We start from the raw sequence: 11,365 nt of genomic DNA, 5'->3' as shown, positions 1-11,365 counted from the left end.
ACATCTTTGCTCAGCCCAATTCAGGACAGACACAGTACTGATAGCTGAAGGAGGGCTGTGGGCAGCTCCCTTCTGCCATGGCTTCTGTAGGAGCTCTATGATTCTTAGAATGTCCCTGAATTTTGGGTTATCAAGCACCCCTTGTTGCAGCTGCATTGACTGCAGAATGGCTCGTTGACTGAGCACAACAACAGGCTCCTGTTTGGGCAGGATTCCACTGGCAGTCCATGCCTGACCTAAGACCTTTGGTATTTTGGCCGGCAGACCAGTTGTCTGTGCCCTGCTTGGTATTTCCCTGTAAAATATGTTCTAGGTTGTCCGTTCTTTAGGAGGCATTACCCTTCCTCCTACTCCTTCCAGACTCCAAGCATCACTGCAAATGCTCTGCTCTGGAAGGTCCACCCCTTTCTGCAGTGAGCATGCAAACCCACTGCCTGCTGCTTCCTCACCAGGCAGCACAGCATTCGACCTCAGGAGGTGCCTCTGAGGCCCTGCAGCTGCACACATCTGAGGACATTTCCAGCTTTGCTTCCTGAAGAGGAGATTGAAAACGTACAGTACAGCTGCAGACTGCCAGCATGAACACAAACAGGAGAAGCAAAAGATTCTGAGCTGCTTTGGGCTGGTGTTTCCAATGGATCCTCATACTGCTGCTTTTTATGGATATCTTTGCCTGCTGTTACCCAGGGATGACAGGACATATTGGAGGAGTTTGTGAATTGTTTTGATGGGAAGAGCACACTTGCCTCTACCATGCTTACCCTTTCATCTTGTTGATAATTTGATCCACTTCTTGCCTTTGGAATGACATGGAGTTACAATTTTTTTCCTCTTTTTTAGAGAAAAAGGTTTACAGAGACATGGAGCTTGAAAGAATCATTCGAGACACACTGACACACTTCATCCAGTCCCACATCCCTGCAGCAGACCTCAGGTATGTTGAGAGAGGAAGATCCAGTATCATAGTTCTAGCTGGAACTCTGCATTAATTGTCCCTCTACACATTACACTGAACTCTGTAGCTTTCCTGTACTTTGTGTTGCTTTTCCTTAAGTCAGGTCCAGGATGCACATAATTTGCAAAGGCTTTGATCAGGATGCTTGAACAACTGCCATTTAGCATTACAATCCAGCAATGTCATTTCTTTGATGAGCAAGGTGATTAATTTCCTGTCCAGTGATGCACATTAGAATATGGGATTCCCTTCATTCCACTGTGCTCCCAAAGGGCTTTCTGAGCAGCATAATGCTACATCAGTGCTCTGCCTGTTATGAACTCTGCCTCCGTGCAGAGATAGAGTCACCTTGAGGCTGGAACACAGGAGCTGGTGGCAGCAGTGGCACAAGTGTGGAGAGCAGCAAGTAGAGAACACTGCATACTGTAGGAATTGGACTTTATCAGAATATGGCAACCTCACCTGAGACACCAGTCAGCATAGAAAATTCAGGATTATATATAATGAATATTTATTTATTATAAAATATATATATAATTATATATCATATAATAATATAATATATGCTCAAGTCAGGGTTTGAGCACTTGGATTAGCTCATCTGAAGCACCTGCAGGGAGCATAGCCCAGCCCCTGGGCACATGCAGGGACTTCTATTCAGGGCTGCCCAGGAAGTAGGACAGCATGTAGTATTTTATCTGTAAATGCTTCCCACTCAACCACTGACCACTTGCTACCTGGCTCTACTGGTGGGATCTGCCCATAGGTCATTCTGCTACCTTATTAGAAAGACACAAGGTTTGGAAGAATGAGGTTGGAGAGAGAGAGAGAGAGAGAGAAAAAATAGACCTGTTGACCCTGCTGCCACGTCCTGTGTTCTCTCTGTCTCTAGTGGGATGGATGATGTTTTCTTCTCTTACATCACGGGTGTCCTGGAAGAGCTGGGCTCACCAGAGTCCTCCGAGGAGACTTTTGACATGGACACCTTTGTGGAAATGATGGAGGCCTATATCCCTGGTTTTGCAGAAATCCACAGGTATGTGAATGTTACTGCTTCATATGTGTGTGCTGTGCACCCACGCCCCTCAGGACCAGAAATTCTTTGTTTTACCCTGTTGAAGATGTAGGAGTACCACACCTGTGCCATTATGATTAAGTCAGTCTTTACCTGAATAGTCTGCACGTAGGCCCTTGGCTATCTGAAATAACAGTTTATTTTGTTGGGCTTCCCATCAAGCCTTGTCTTTATATAAAGGGGTAGCCAAGTAGGACAGGCTACTGCTTTTATTCCTCATGCTAATTATACAGCTTCTCTCTCTTGCAGTGGGGATGTTTGTGAAATGATGTTCTCCCTCTCAGAAAGGCTTGGTGAAGCTCGTAACAAAGGTGAGTTAGACAGGTTCAGCACAAGAAGTTATATTCTGGACATATTTTCAGCTTTAGTGCTTGGAGTTGAGCAGCATCACAGGATAAAATACAATCTTGTTTGCCCCATTTACTATCTCCTAAAGTAGCCTGAACTGATTGACAAGGTTGGTTTTTTTTTTTAATGTTCAGTCAGGTTTTTGATGTCAACGCATGGGAGGTTTGAAGTCATATGGAATACTGTCCAAGACACACTGGGGTGAAAAACACTTGATCAGATTGTCAAACACCTCTTTCAAGATCAAATCCAGAGTGGTAAGGAAGAAATAGGAGACAGAGGGCTGCTTGTTGAAATTGTACTGTAGGCTACTTCTGAAAGTGGAGATTTCTGCCTGCCTCTCTGATAGCCATCTGCCTAAGCAGCACTACCACTGGGCAGCCCAAGGCAAGTGCCTCATCAAATAAAGAATCCAGCTGATCATGTATATCACTTCTAGACTCGAGCATGCTCAGGGCTCACTTCCCATTCAGCCATGAGCCCTGGCTTGGATGCAAAGCAGTGACATGCTCTGGCCTGCACTACACAGGATGCAGAAGACTGTACTATCCCAATGGCCTTTTCTGACCTCATCTTTCACAGGTCAGCTGGATTGTTACATTAATCAGCCCTGAAAGAAATTCCCACTGAAGAACAGGCAGGTGAAGTGCCTGGCTATTAAACCTTTCAGGACACACCACTCTGGGTTTTTCTTATCTAGCAGTATCACTGCTGTCTTGCCAAAAGGCTATACAGTGTAGAACAGACAGTCCTGTCTTTTATCTTTCTTGCTGCTTTCTTGAACTTGACAAAATCTGCTGCTCTGCTCTGGTCCCCTGCATCCTACCCTTTGAGGATCCTGTTGTAGCCACAGTGTGGAAGGACAGCACCATCCCAGTTTTAGAGAGGATGGAACAGAGGTGAAACGATTCTTCTTACAGTGACACAGAAAGAGCCTGTAAAGAGAGATACATCAGAGTAACCTGACCACAGGGTCTGCTGGCTCACATACAGCCTGAGCACTACCAGAGTGTATTCACAAATTTAAAATCAAACCCACACCTTCATTCAAAGTTAAACACCAGGGAATTCTTAGAAATGTAACAAAAATACCATAAGTATCCACAGCCAAAGTGCTAGAGGGCCAAAAGCTGACAGGTAGAATTGACTTTGCAAGTAGCCTATGCCTGCTAAGGCCTGGAAATGCAGCACTTGGGCACTCCAGCATGTGCTAGCACTGCCTTCCTGCAGGCCAGTGTGAACAGAGCTGCAGCTGGCCCTGCTGAGGGCAGGAGGATGGTAGTGCTACCTACCCAGTGTTATAACTTAAGAAGGGATTTGCTTTGGCACACGATGCACTAGCGATCTAATGCCAACAGGAAAAACAGAGCTCTAGCATTAGTGGGACTGTTCTTCAGGAGATATTGCTATGTCTTTAAGAAAAACCTGGCCAAAAGGCTGTGGAAAGCGGGAGCGAAGCACCTTCTGAAGACCTGACCAAGGGCCAGGAGCCTGGAGCTGGAGCCTGCAATGGGAAGAGGCTGTGCACTCCAACAGATGGAGCCAGTGCCCAGGTATGAGCACCCTGCAGAGGGGCAGGAGCACTGGGGGCAGACACCCAGAGCTAGGCTGCCAGCACCACCTGAGGGCATTCTCTGGTTCTGGAAGGAACCACAGCATAGGCTGTGACACAGCATCCCTGCTGTCTGTGATCTCCATGGTATGACCTGAGCAAGACTGTGTCAGTAAGCGGAAGAAGAAAATTAGGTGCTGACAGAAGAGTATGAGCCATCACTCGGGCTCGTCCTTTCCAGCCACTGCAAAGGATGAGCCAGAGTGATGGTTGAGAGCCTGTCCCAGTGCCCTCAGAGATCCCACAGCAACACCGTGAGCACAGCTCTGCAGCACTAGCTAGGCTCCGTGCTGCTTCACCCTGTTCCCTTTCCTCACTGCACAGTCTGAGCTGGATCCAACATTTCTCTCCCCAGCTGTCATGCAGTGTCTGCTCAAGAAGCAGTCACACCTGGATGTCACTCCCAAAGACATTGGCCCCACCCTCAATGACATTTACACCGTGCACTTACCACACTATACAGCACTGAGTCGTTGGCCCAGCGGTCCTGATCCTGCAGCACCATTCAGCATGACCCATGCTACAGGCATTGCAGCATCTGGCAGGTCCCCCACACTCTGCTTGCTGTTTCTCCAGTACTGATCTCTTCCTGCTCTGCAGTGCAATTGTGCTGTGTCCACAGCCTTCTAGCGAATGCTGCTGCTGTGCTTCCTTCTGATGTAGCCACAGGTCACTGTTTTGCAGTCCCTCTCCTTCTGATCAAAGCACATAAAACTTCACAAGGTGAGCTGAGTTCAAGCATTCACACCACAGTGTCCAGAAAGCTCACTCCTAAGGAGACATGCAGCGTGGCCACAAAGATGTGTCCATTCACAGCAGCCCTACATTAAAGAAAGTTGAAATGCAGGGGGAGGAGACTGAGGAAGAGTGATGCTTTGTCCTTGAAAAGATACAACCCCCTGGTAGCTTCAGGAATGGGATTTAGTCACACTTTTGGGGAGGCAAGGGGCAGACTGAATTTCCTGACAGTGCAAAATCAACAAGGCACACTTCAATAGCCCTCTTCTCACTGTAACCCCAACTTGCCTCTTGTCTCCTGCTCCATCTAGGAAAGTGATGACTTGAAGGATGGGGTAGAGCTGCTACTGGAGATGTTCCCGGCCTGTACCATGAGCCAGGCAGAGAAGGCACTCGCCATGGCCTTGGGGAACTTGGAGGAGGCAGTGCAGTTAATTGTGGAGGAGAAGGTGGAAATTGGCCCAGCAGGTGCAAGTGTGAAGGTACTGTACTCTGAGCTGGGTGGCAGCAGGCCAAGGAACAGGGCATTGCTTAGGGACACACGTGTCCCAGCTGCCTGCAGCAAAAAGCTTTGACCGCAAGCAAGAACTTTCTGCACAGCGAGCCAGGAGGATCACCCAGAACAACAACCCCTCTCCCTCCCTTGGCTCTCTGGGTACAGGCTGTGCCCACAGCCAAGCCAGCACCCCAGTGGGGCTGGTGCCCCCTGTCCACACAGGCTGGAGTGCTCCACCAGCAGCTGGGCTCACCAAACTAGCAGGGGGGGTAGCTGTACACCCCATGTGTTGTGCTGCTCACACTCCCACCTTGTCTCCTCCCAGGACCTGGCACGGCCCCGCAGAGCACCCAACCACGAGGAACTGAAACAGGTTATCCTACAGAAGTAAGTACCCAGCAGCAAAGAACTGCTCTGCTCTGTGTAAGGGAAGAGGTGGCAGTTTGGGGAAGGTCAGAATAACTGTGTGGTCTCAAGGTGGACAACGTTTAGTAAGGATGCCATGAAGCTGATTTGAGCATAGCTGAACACAAATATAATCAGGTAGGACAAAAAAAAAACCCAACACTACACATTTGGATTTCTTTTAGATCTCTGACACAGAAACATGTTACCTGTGCCAGCTGGGTCACAGCACTGGCCATGTGTGAGGTTTCAGCCTCCTACAGGTATGGTGCAAGGCACAGCACCGTCAGCTGAGGTCCTGTTTAAAGGTTCAAGGCACAAACATCATGCTGCAGCTCAGGTAACAACCCACGGTGACTTGTAGAACTACAACTCATTCATACCTCCACCCTTGGAGACAATCCAAACAAGGCTAAAGATCTATTTAAGAGACTGCCTGTGAAACAGCACTGGGAAGATTAAATCTCAGTTGCTGAAGGTGTGAATTCAATACATTTAAAGGAACCTCTCTAAAGTCTCCCTTTGGGCTTCTTGGGAATGAAAGTGGTTTTAGATTGGTTTGCCTTTATTCATTTCCAAAAGCATTTAACTTTCAATAGAAGAACCCACATGGTGGTTTCATCGATCTGCTTTAAGATCTCAGCTTTCATGGGTATCCTCCTGCAGGCAGCTGCCACGTGTCTGTCCAGCCACATCTTTTCCACCACTTTGCATCAAGTGACAGAACAAACAGTGGATGAACTAGGGAAGACAGGGCAAGGCAGAACAGCATCCAGGCAGATCTGGCAATCCCTGTCCTTGCCCATCTCGTATGCAGGCTTGTTCCAGAGTGACAATGCAAGGGAACAAAAAAGCACCAGCTGCTAGTTATGTTTCTGGGAACTCCACTTTAATGACATTTTGGCAACATCCTGTATTTTAATACATCGCTCAAGCACAGGTACAGAGAGCAGGTCATCATAGCTGAAGATACACAGGAGCAACTGTACTAACTACTGAGGGAGGAGTCATGGTCAGCTCTGCTGTCTGCCTGCTAAATCAGCACCAAAGTCTCAAGAGTAGTAAGTAAATCAGCAGTACAGCAAGCAAATGCTTGGGCCCTGATATTTCAGTCACACAGGGAATAAGGTGATGCTTTTATGAAGTTGCTTCCAGCACAGACCTGCTTTGTAGTCAAGTAGTAGCAGGTGGAACATGAAAGGAACACCATCTCTTCAGGGCAGAAGCAGCCAGCTTGGTCCTGTGGTCTTACCTGTGTCTCCTTGGGCTGAGAAGGAGCACAGCTGCCCCAGCAGCAGAGCACACCAGACCTTGGCACCTCCCTCAGTTCTGCAGGGGGCACTGGCATTCCAACAGCCCAAGTTTTCAGTACCCTTCACCTATGGCCAAGGGTGCTACTCCAGGAGAATCCTGCTGGATTCTCACCAGATGGATGACACAGTTCTTGCCTATTTCATCCAGAGGGGAACATGAAGGGCTTCTAACTGCAGTCAAAGCAAGTAGGACACATTGCACAGCCACAGACCAGCCAGAGGAGAAAGGACCGAGGCTGTGAATAGCCCCATGCTGTACCTGTTACAGTGTTCACCACATGTTTCTTGTTTTTCAGATACATGATGGTGGATAGTGCAGATGACCAGAAAACACATCGGCCAGCTCCACCCAAAGAGGTAAGAGCAGCAGTCCCAGTTCACCAGCATTTGGAATGTCCATTGGCTACAAGGTTTAAAAATCAGTCTGCAAGTCCAAATGGTGATGGGGCAGGCCAAAGGCAGGACCATTCCCACAGCCCTCTAATCAGAAAAGAGGAAAGATTACCTTAGCTGAGGTGCTGCAGGGTCTGTCAGTTCCTGCCACTCCTGACTATCATGGCTTCTGCTGCCCCCCTATCAGGCAGCTTCCTTCCCAGTTTTGGCCAAGATTCTCAACACAACAGATGGGTAACACAGCCCACCCCAGGCTTCCCGTACCTGCCCCCAAGAGCACAGCTCTGCTTCTGCTTATCCCCTCCCTTCCCCTACCAGCATGGCCATTCATCCACTTGGTGTTAATGTTTTCCCTCTGCAGGCTCCCAAGAAGCTGATCCGCTACATCGATAACCAGGTGGTGAGTACAAAGGGAGAGAGGTACAAAGACATCAAGAAGCCTGAGAGCGAGGAGATGAAAAGAACCTACATCAGCCTCAAACCAGCTAGGAAGTACAAATTCCACTGAGAGCCAGGCCCTCCGACTCTTCAGCCTCCACTTGGCCAGCCAGGAATGGCAGGACGGACACGTGGCCCTAGGGATGAGGGGACTGCTCCAACTGCCACTAACTGGAACTAACTTGGGAGCCAGGACGCTGCTTTCAGCTTCCTCAACTAACCCATCTGTCCAGGAGAAGACTTCTCTCCTTGTGTAGCTGTCCCTCTGCCCCCAGGGGCACACTGCAGTGGCTCTCCCAGGCCTGGGCATTCTCTGCTTTTGCTTGCATGGGACATTTTTAGATCTAAGAAGTGGCTTGTGCTTTTGCAGCAAGCTTTTTACAAGTCTGTGTGCACTGTTGCTTTAAATTGAGTGCTAGTGTTAATAAAGATGATGTGAGTTGGTGTGTAGTTCAGCCAGAGCATGCACATGATTTACAGGCACCACCTCCAGTCCCTCCTGGGGCCAAAGATAGGAGCAGGGTCATCCTCTCTTCCTCTAATTACTCTCTTCATCCCATTGACCACAAGATGTGCTTGCTGTTCAGTTAACCACCTAGTGGATGCAAGAGCTGAGGCCAAACTCCAGACCAAAGCTAGGCTCTCCCTGCCAACACAACCTGCAGCACTCCACAAACTCCAGCTGACAGCATGGCTGGGGCTCCAGTCATTTCTCACCACTGTCGAGTGCTACCTTGCACCAGACTGACCCAGCACCCTAGGCCTGGAGGGACACACTGCCTGTGCTGGGGCCATGCCAGGCTGGCTGATGGCCACAGGCTGGAGCCAGGCTCACTCTGCCCTCCTCACGTGCTCCTGTAGCCCAGAGGGGCCTGCCCTCTGCCAGGAGGAGGGCTGGTGGCTCTTCTTTCTGCTCCAGCTGGCCCGTTTAGTTCCACAGCTCTGCTGGCATGCCCTGCACACCCACCCCAGGGGAGAGTCCCCATCAAACACCATCCTGCTCTCTGGACAGCTGCCACTTAGAGATTTAAAATACAACAAATAATAAATCCTACCTATTAGCTGGCCTGGGCAAGGCCTGTTCAGCACCGTGGTGTTCCTGCAAGTCACTCGCTCTCCACAGCACCGCGGAGGGAGTTACTTTCCCCAGAGGCACCAACGAAGCCTGCTCACAAACACCCAGTGGCTGCTAAACAGCCCCAGAGGAGCAAGCCCTGCTCCAGCCAGCCTTGCCAACGGGGCGACCTCTCCCTCCGCACGTCTCCACAGCAGCCGGTTCCGGCATCCTCCCAGGATCCCAGCAGCGCGTCAGTCCCCCCCTCCCCGGCAGCAGCAGTTCTAGATCTGGAGGTTGATGAAAGGGGCGAAGCCAACCACATCCTGCAGGAGAACCAGAGCCCTCTGCAGTGGAGGCTCAACATCCAGCTCCACCCCACGGCTTCGGAGGATGCTCAGGCTGGACTCGGCCACGTTGTGGCAATGCTTCACCTTCAGTGAGCGCAGCTTGGGACAGTACTCAGCCAGGACCCTGCCAAGAAAGACAGCACATGCAGGTTGCAAGCCAGGATCTCCTAAGTGCACCATTCACCCTCTTCTCCACTCCCAGCAGTCATTTCTGTGCCACACACGCACCAGCCTTTGGGAGCAGCACCCTAGTGGTCTGAGAAACTCAAGGGACACGGTTGTATCCCAGCCCTACCCTCAAAGACACGCTGGGAAACTTGCCGTTAGTAGCACACGGTGCCTCTCCCGAAGGGCCTGCTAGTGACTTCTTCCACAGACTGACTTTCCTTCTCTGGTTCTCTTCCTCTCTCCACCCCAGTCACCTGCCATCCCCAGCCCAGCTCCCCACGTTGCTCAGTACCTGATGGAGTCATTCTTGACTCGCAGACACCCCGTGAGGTCCAGGTGCTCCAGCTCGGGGCAGCACTTGGCAATCTCCTCAACCGCCACGTCGCCCACGTTGGCATTGACAGCCAGCGACAGAGACTTGAGCCTGCTGCACTTCTGCACGAGGTAGCAGATGGCCTCGTCCTTCAGCTGGCGACAGGCCGTCAGGTCCAGAGCCTCCAGCGCCTTGCAGTGGTCGGCCAGGCTGCGCAGGGACAGGCTGTCCACCCACTCGCAGTGAGCCAGGGAAAGCCGGCGCAGGTTGGGGCAGCTCAGGGAGATGGCGACCAGCGCGTGGCGGCTGAGCTGGGCACAGCCCTTCAGCTGGATCTGGTGCAGGTGGTGGTTCTGCCCGATGACTGGGAGCAGCTCCCTGTCCGTCAGCCAGTCGGAGCAGTTCTGGAGCGCCAGGTGCTGCAGCACTTCGTTGTCCTTCAGCAGGTTAATGAAAGCGGCTCGAGGGATGGCAGGCCCGATCTGTGTGGGAAACCCAGCAAGAATGAGGCGTGCCCCAGGGTTTCAGGTCAGCCTGGGCCTCACCAAATACTCTCTCCCCCTCCTCTCTTCCGCTGTGACAGTGCTGACCAAAACCACCTCATCCCAGGACAAACTCCACCTGTCAGACTCTCCTCCCCTCATGCCAAAGCTACTGCCACAAGCTAGAAGATGCTCTGGCTTTCTTCATCTCGCATCATCCCTTCTTATGTACTCGTGATGAGCTCCGCACCTCCGTTCTCCAAAAACTCTTTGCCAGACCACTCTGTTCCCACGAACCAGCAGCTACTCCTGTCTTTCCAAGTCACGGGCAGTGTCTCCCAAGGCCAGCACAAGCCTTCCCTGAAGACCAGGCACAGAGTTATCTCCTGTCAGACGCACCCTATTGCACAGCCTCCCTGAGAACTGACAGGCCATGCCACTCCAGAGCTGGTTTGCGTTTCTGCCAGCCGGTGCCCAGTAATGGCCTGGGTGGAACTTCCAGGCTCACTCCTCCCAAGGCTTGTTGCTAAAGACACTGGAATTGCTGGGCCTTGAATCACTGCCCCTCCTCTCTGAGCACATCTGTCCAGTCTGACACCCAAGCCATTAACCCAAGCTCCTGAGTATAAACCAGCCTCCTTTCCAGGAGTTTCTTTTCCCCACGTAGTCAGATGTTCCCCTGTTAGTTCCAGAGCAGCAGCACATTTGTGCCTCCCCCAGGCTCAAAGCCACCCAATACCTGGCTTGAGTCAAAGCAGCGCATGTTGGCCAGGTACAGCTGGATAAGTGACTGGAATGACTTGCTGACCCTCTGCAGGCTCAGGAGCTGCTGCAGTGGCAGATGACAGAGGATATGTGGAACCAAGATGTCTTCCCAGGGCAGGTCCAGGAGGCATCCCCTGGAGGGGCTCAAACTCATCATCAGATGCCAGGGAGCCAGGCTACGGTGGGAGCCAGGCTAGATCACCTCACACCTACTGCCGGGCGCCTCTAGGGGGAACAGCCAGAAAAGAAGACTCAGAGATGTCTCTCATAGCCAGCCCACAGGTACAACCCCTCGGCTAGCCCTCAGCAGGGCACAGCCTGCCCTGCCACCCGCGTCACACCTCCTCCCCAGCCGAGGACATTCACTGCTCAGGCATCTGAGTGCACCTGTTTTTTTCCCTGCCGGCACTGCCCTCCAGGAGACTCGGGTGGGGCTTGCTGCCACCTGCGTAAGGAGTCC

General features: G+C 51.4%; 2 protein-coding genes across 3 annotated transcripts; one reads left to right on the top strand and one right to left on the bottom strand.

The window, feature by feature from the left end:
- Window positions 1–846: 846 nt before the first annotated feature.
- CUEDC2 (CUE domain containing 2) lies at window positions 847–8,228 on the top strand. Of its 2 annotated transcripts, XM_008936884.1 has the most exons (9): window positions 848–934; window positions 1,848–1,991; window positions 2,280–2,341; window positions 3,798–3,931; window positions 5,040–5,229; window positions 5,454–5,466; window positions 5,498–5,611; window positions 7,239–7,299; window positions 7,697–8,225. In XM_008936884.1, exons 1-9 carry the CDS (start codon window positions 861–863, stop codon window positions 7,841–7,843), a joined length of 939 nt encoding a protein of 312 aa, XP_008935132.1. In that variant the 5' UTR covers window positions 848–860; the 3' UTR covers window positions 7,844–8,225. The 2 variants fall into 2 exon arrangements, with proteins under 2 accessions (XP_008935133.1, XP_008935132.1); XM_008936885.1 differs by lacking the exon at window positions 5,454–5,466 and having other exon boundaries at window positions 847–934; window positions 5,040–5,210; window positions 5,550–5,611; window positions 7,697–8,228.
- Window positions 8,229–9,033: 805 nt separating this feature from the next.
- FBXL15 (F-box and leucine-rich repeat protein 15) lies at window positions 9,034–11,136 on the bottom strand. Its single transcript, XM_008936882.1, has 3 exons — window positions 10,880–11,136; window positions 9,638–10,140; window positions 9,034–9,301 (listed from the first exon to the last, which is right to left on the bottom strand). Exons 1-3 carry the CDS (start codon window positions 11,060–11,062, stop codon window positions 9,112–9,114), a joined length of 876 nt encoding a protein of 291 aa, XP_008935130.1. The 5' UTR covers window positions 11,063–11,136; the 3' UTR covers window positions 9,034–9,111.
- Between the last annotated feature and the right edge of the window lie 229 nt (window positions 11,137–11,365).

The sequence above is a fragment of the Merops nubicus genome, unplaced genomic scaffold (assembly GCF_000691845.1).
Source record: "Merops nubicus isolate BGI_N331 unplaced genomic scaffold, ASM69184v1 scaffold2513, whole genome shotgun sequence".
NCBI classification, from domain to species: domain Eukaryota; kingdom Metazoa; phylum Chordata; class Aves; order Coraciiformes; family Meropidae; genus Merops; species Merops nubicus.
The sequence above is the reverse complement of the archived record's forward strand: the minus strand, read 5'-3'. Positions and strand labels throughout refer to the sequence as shown.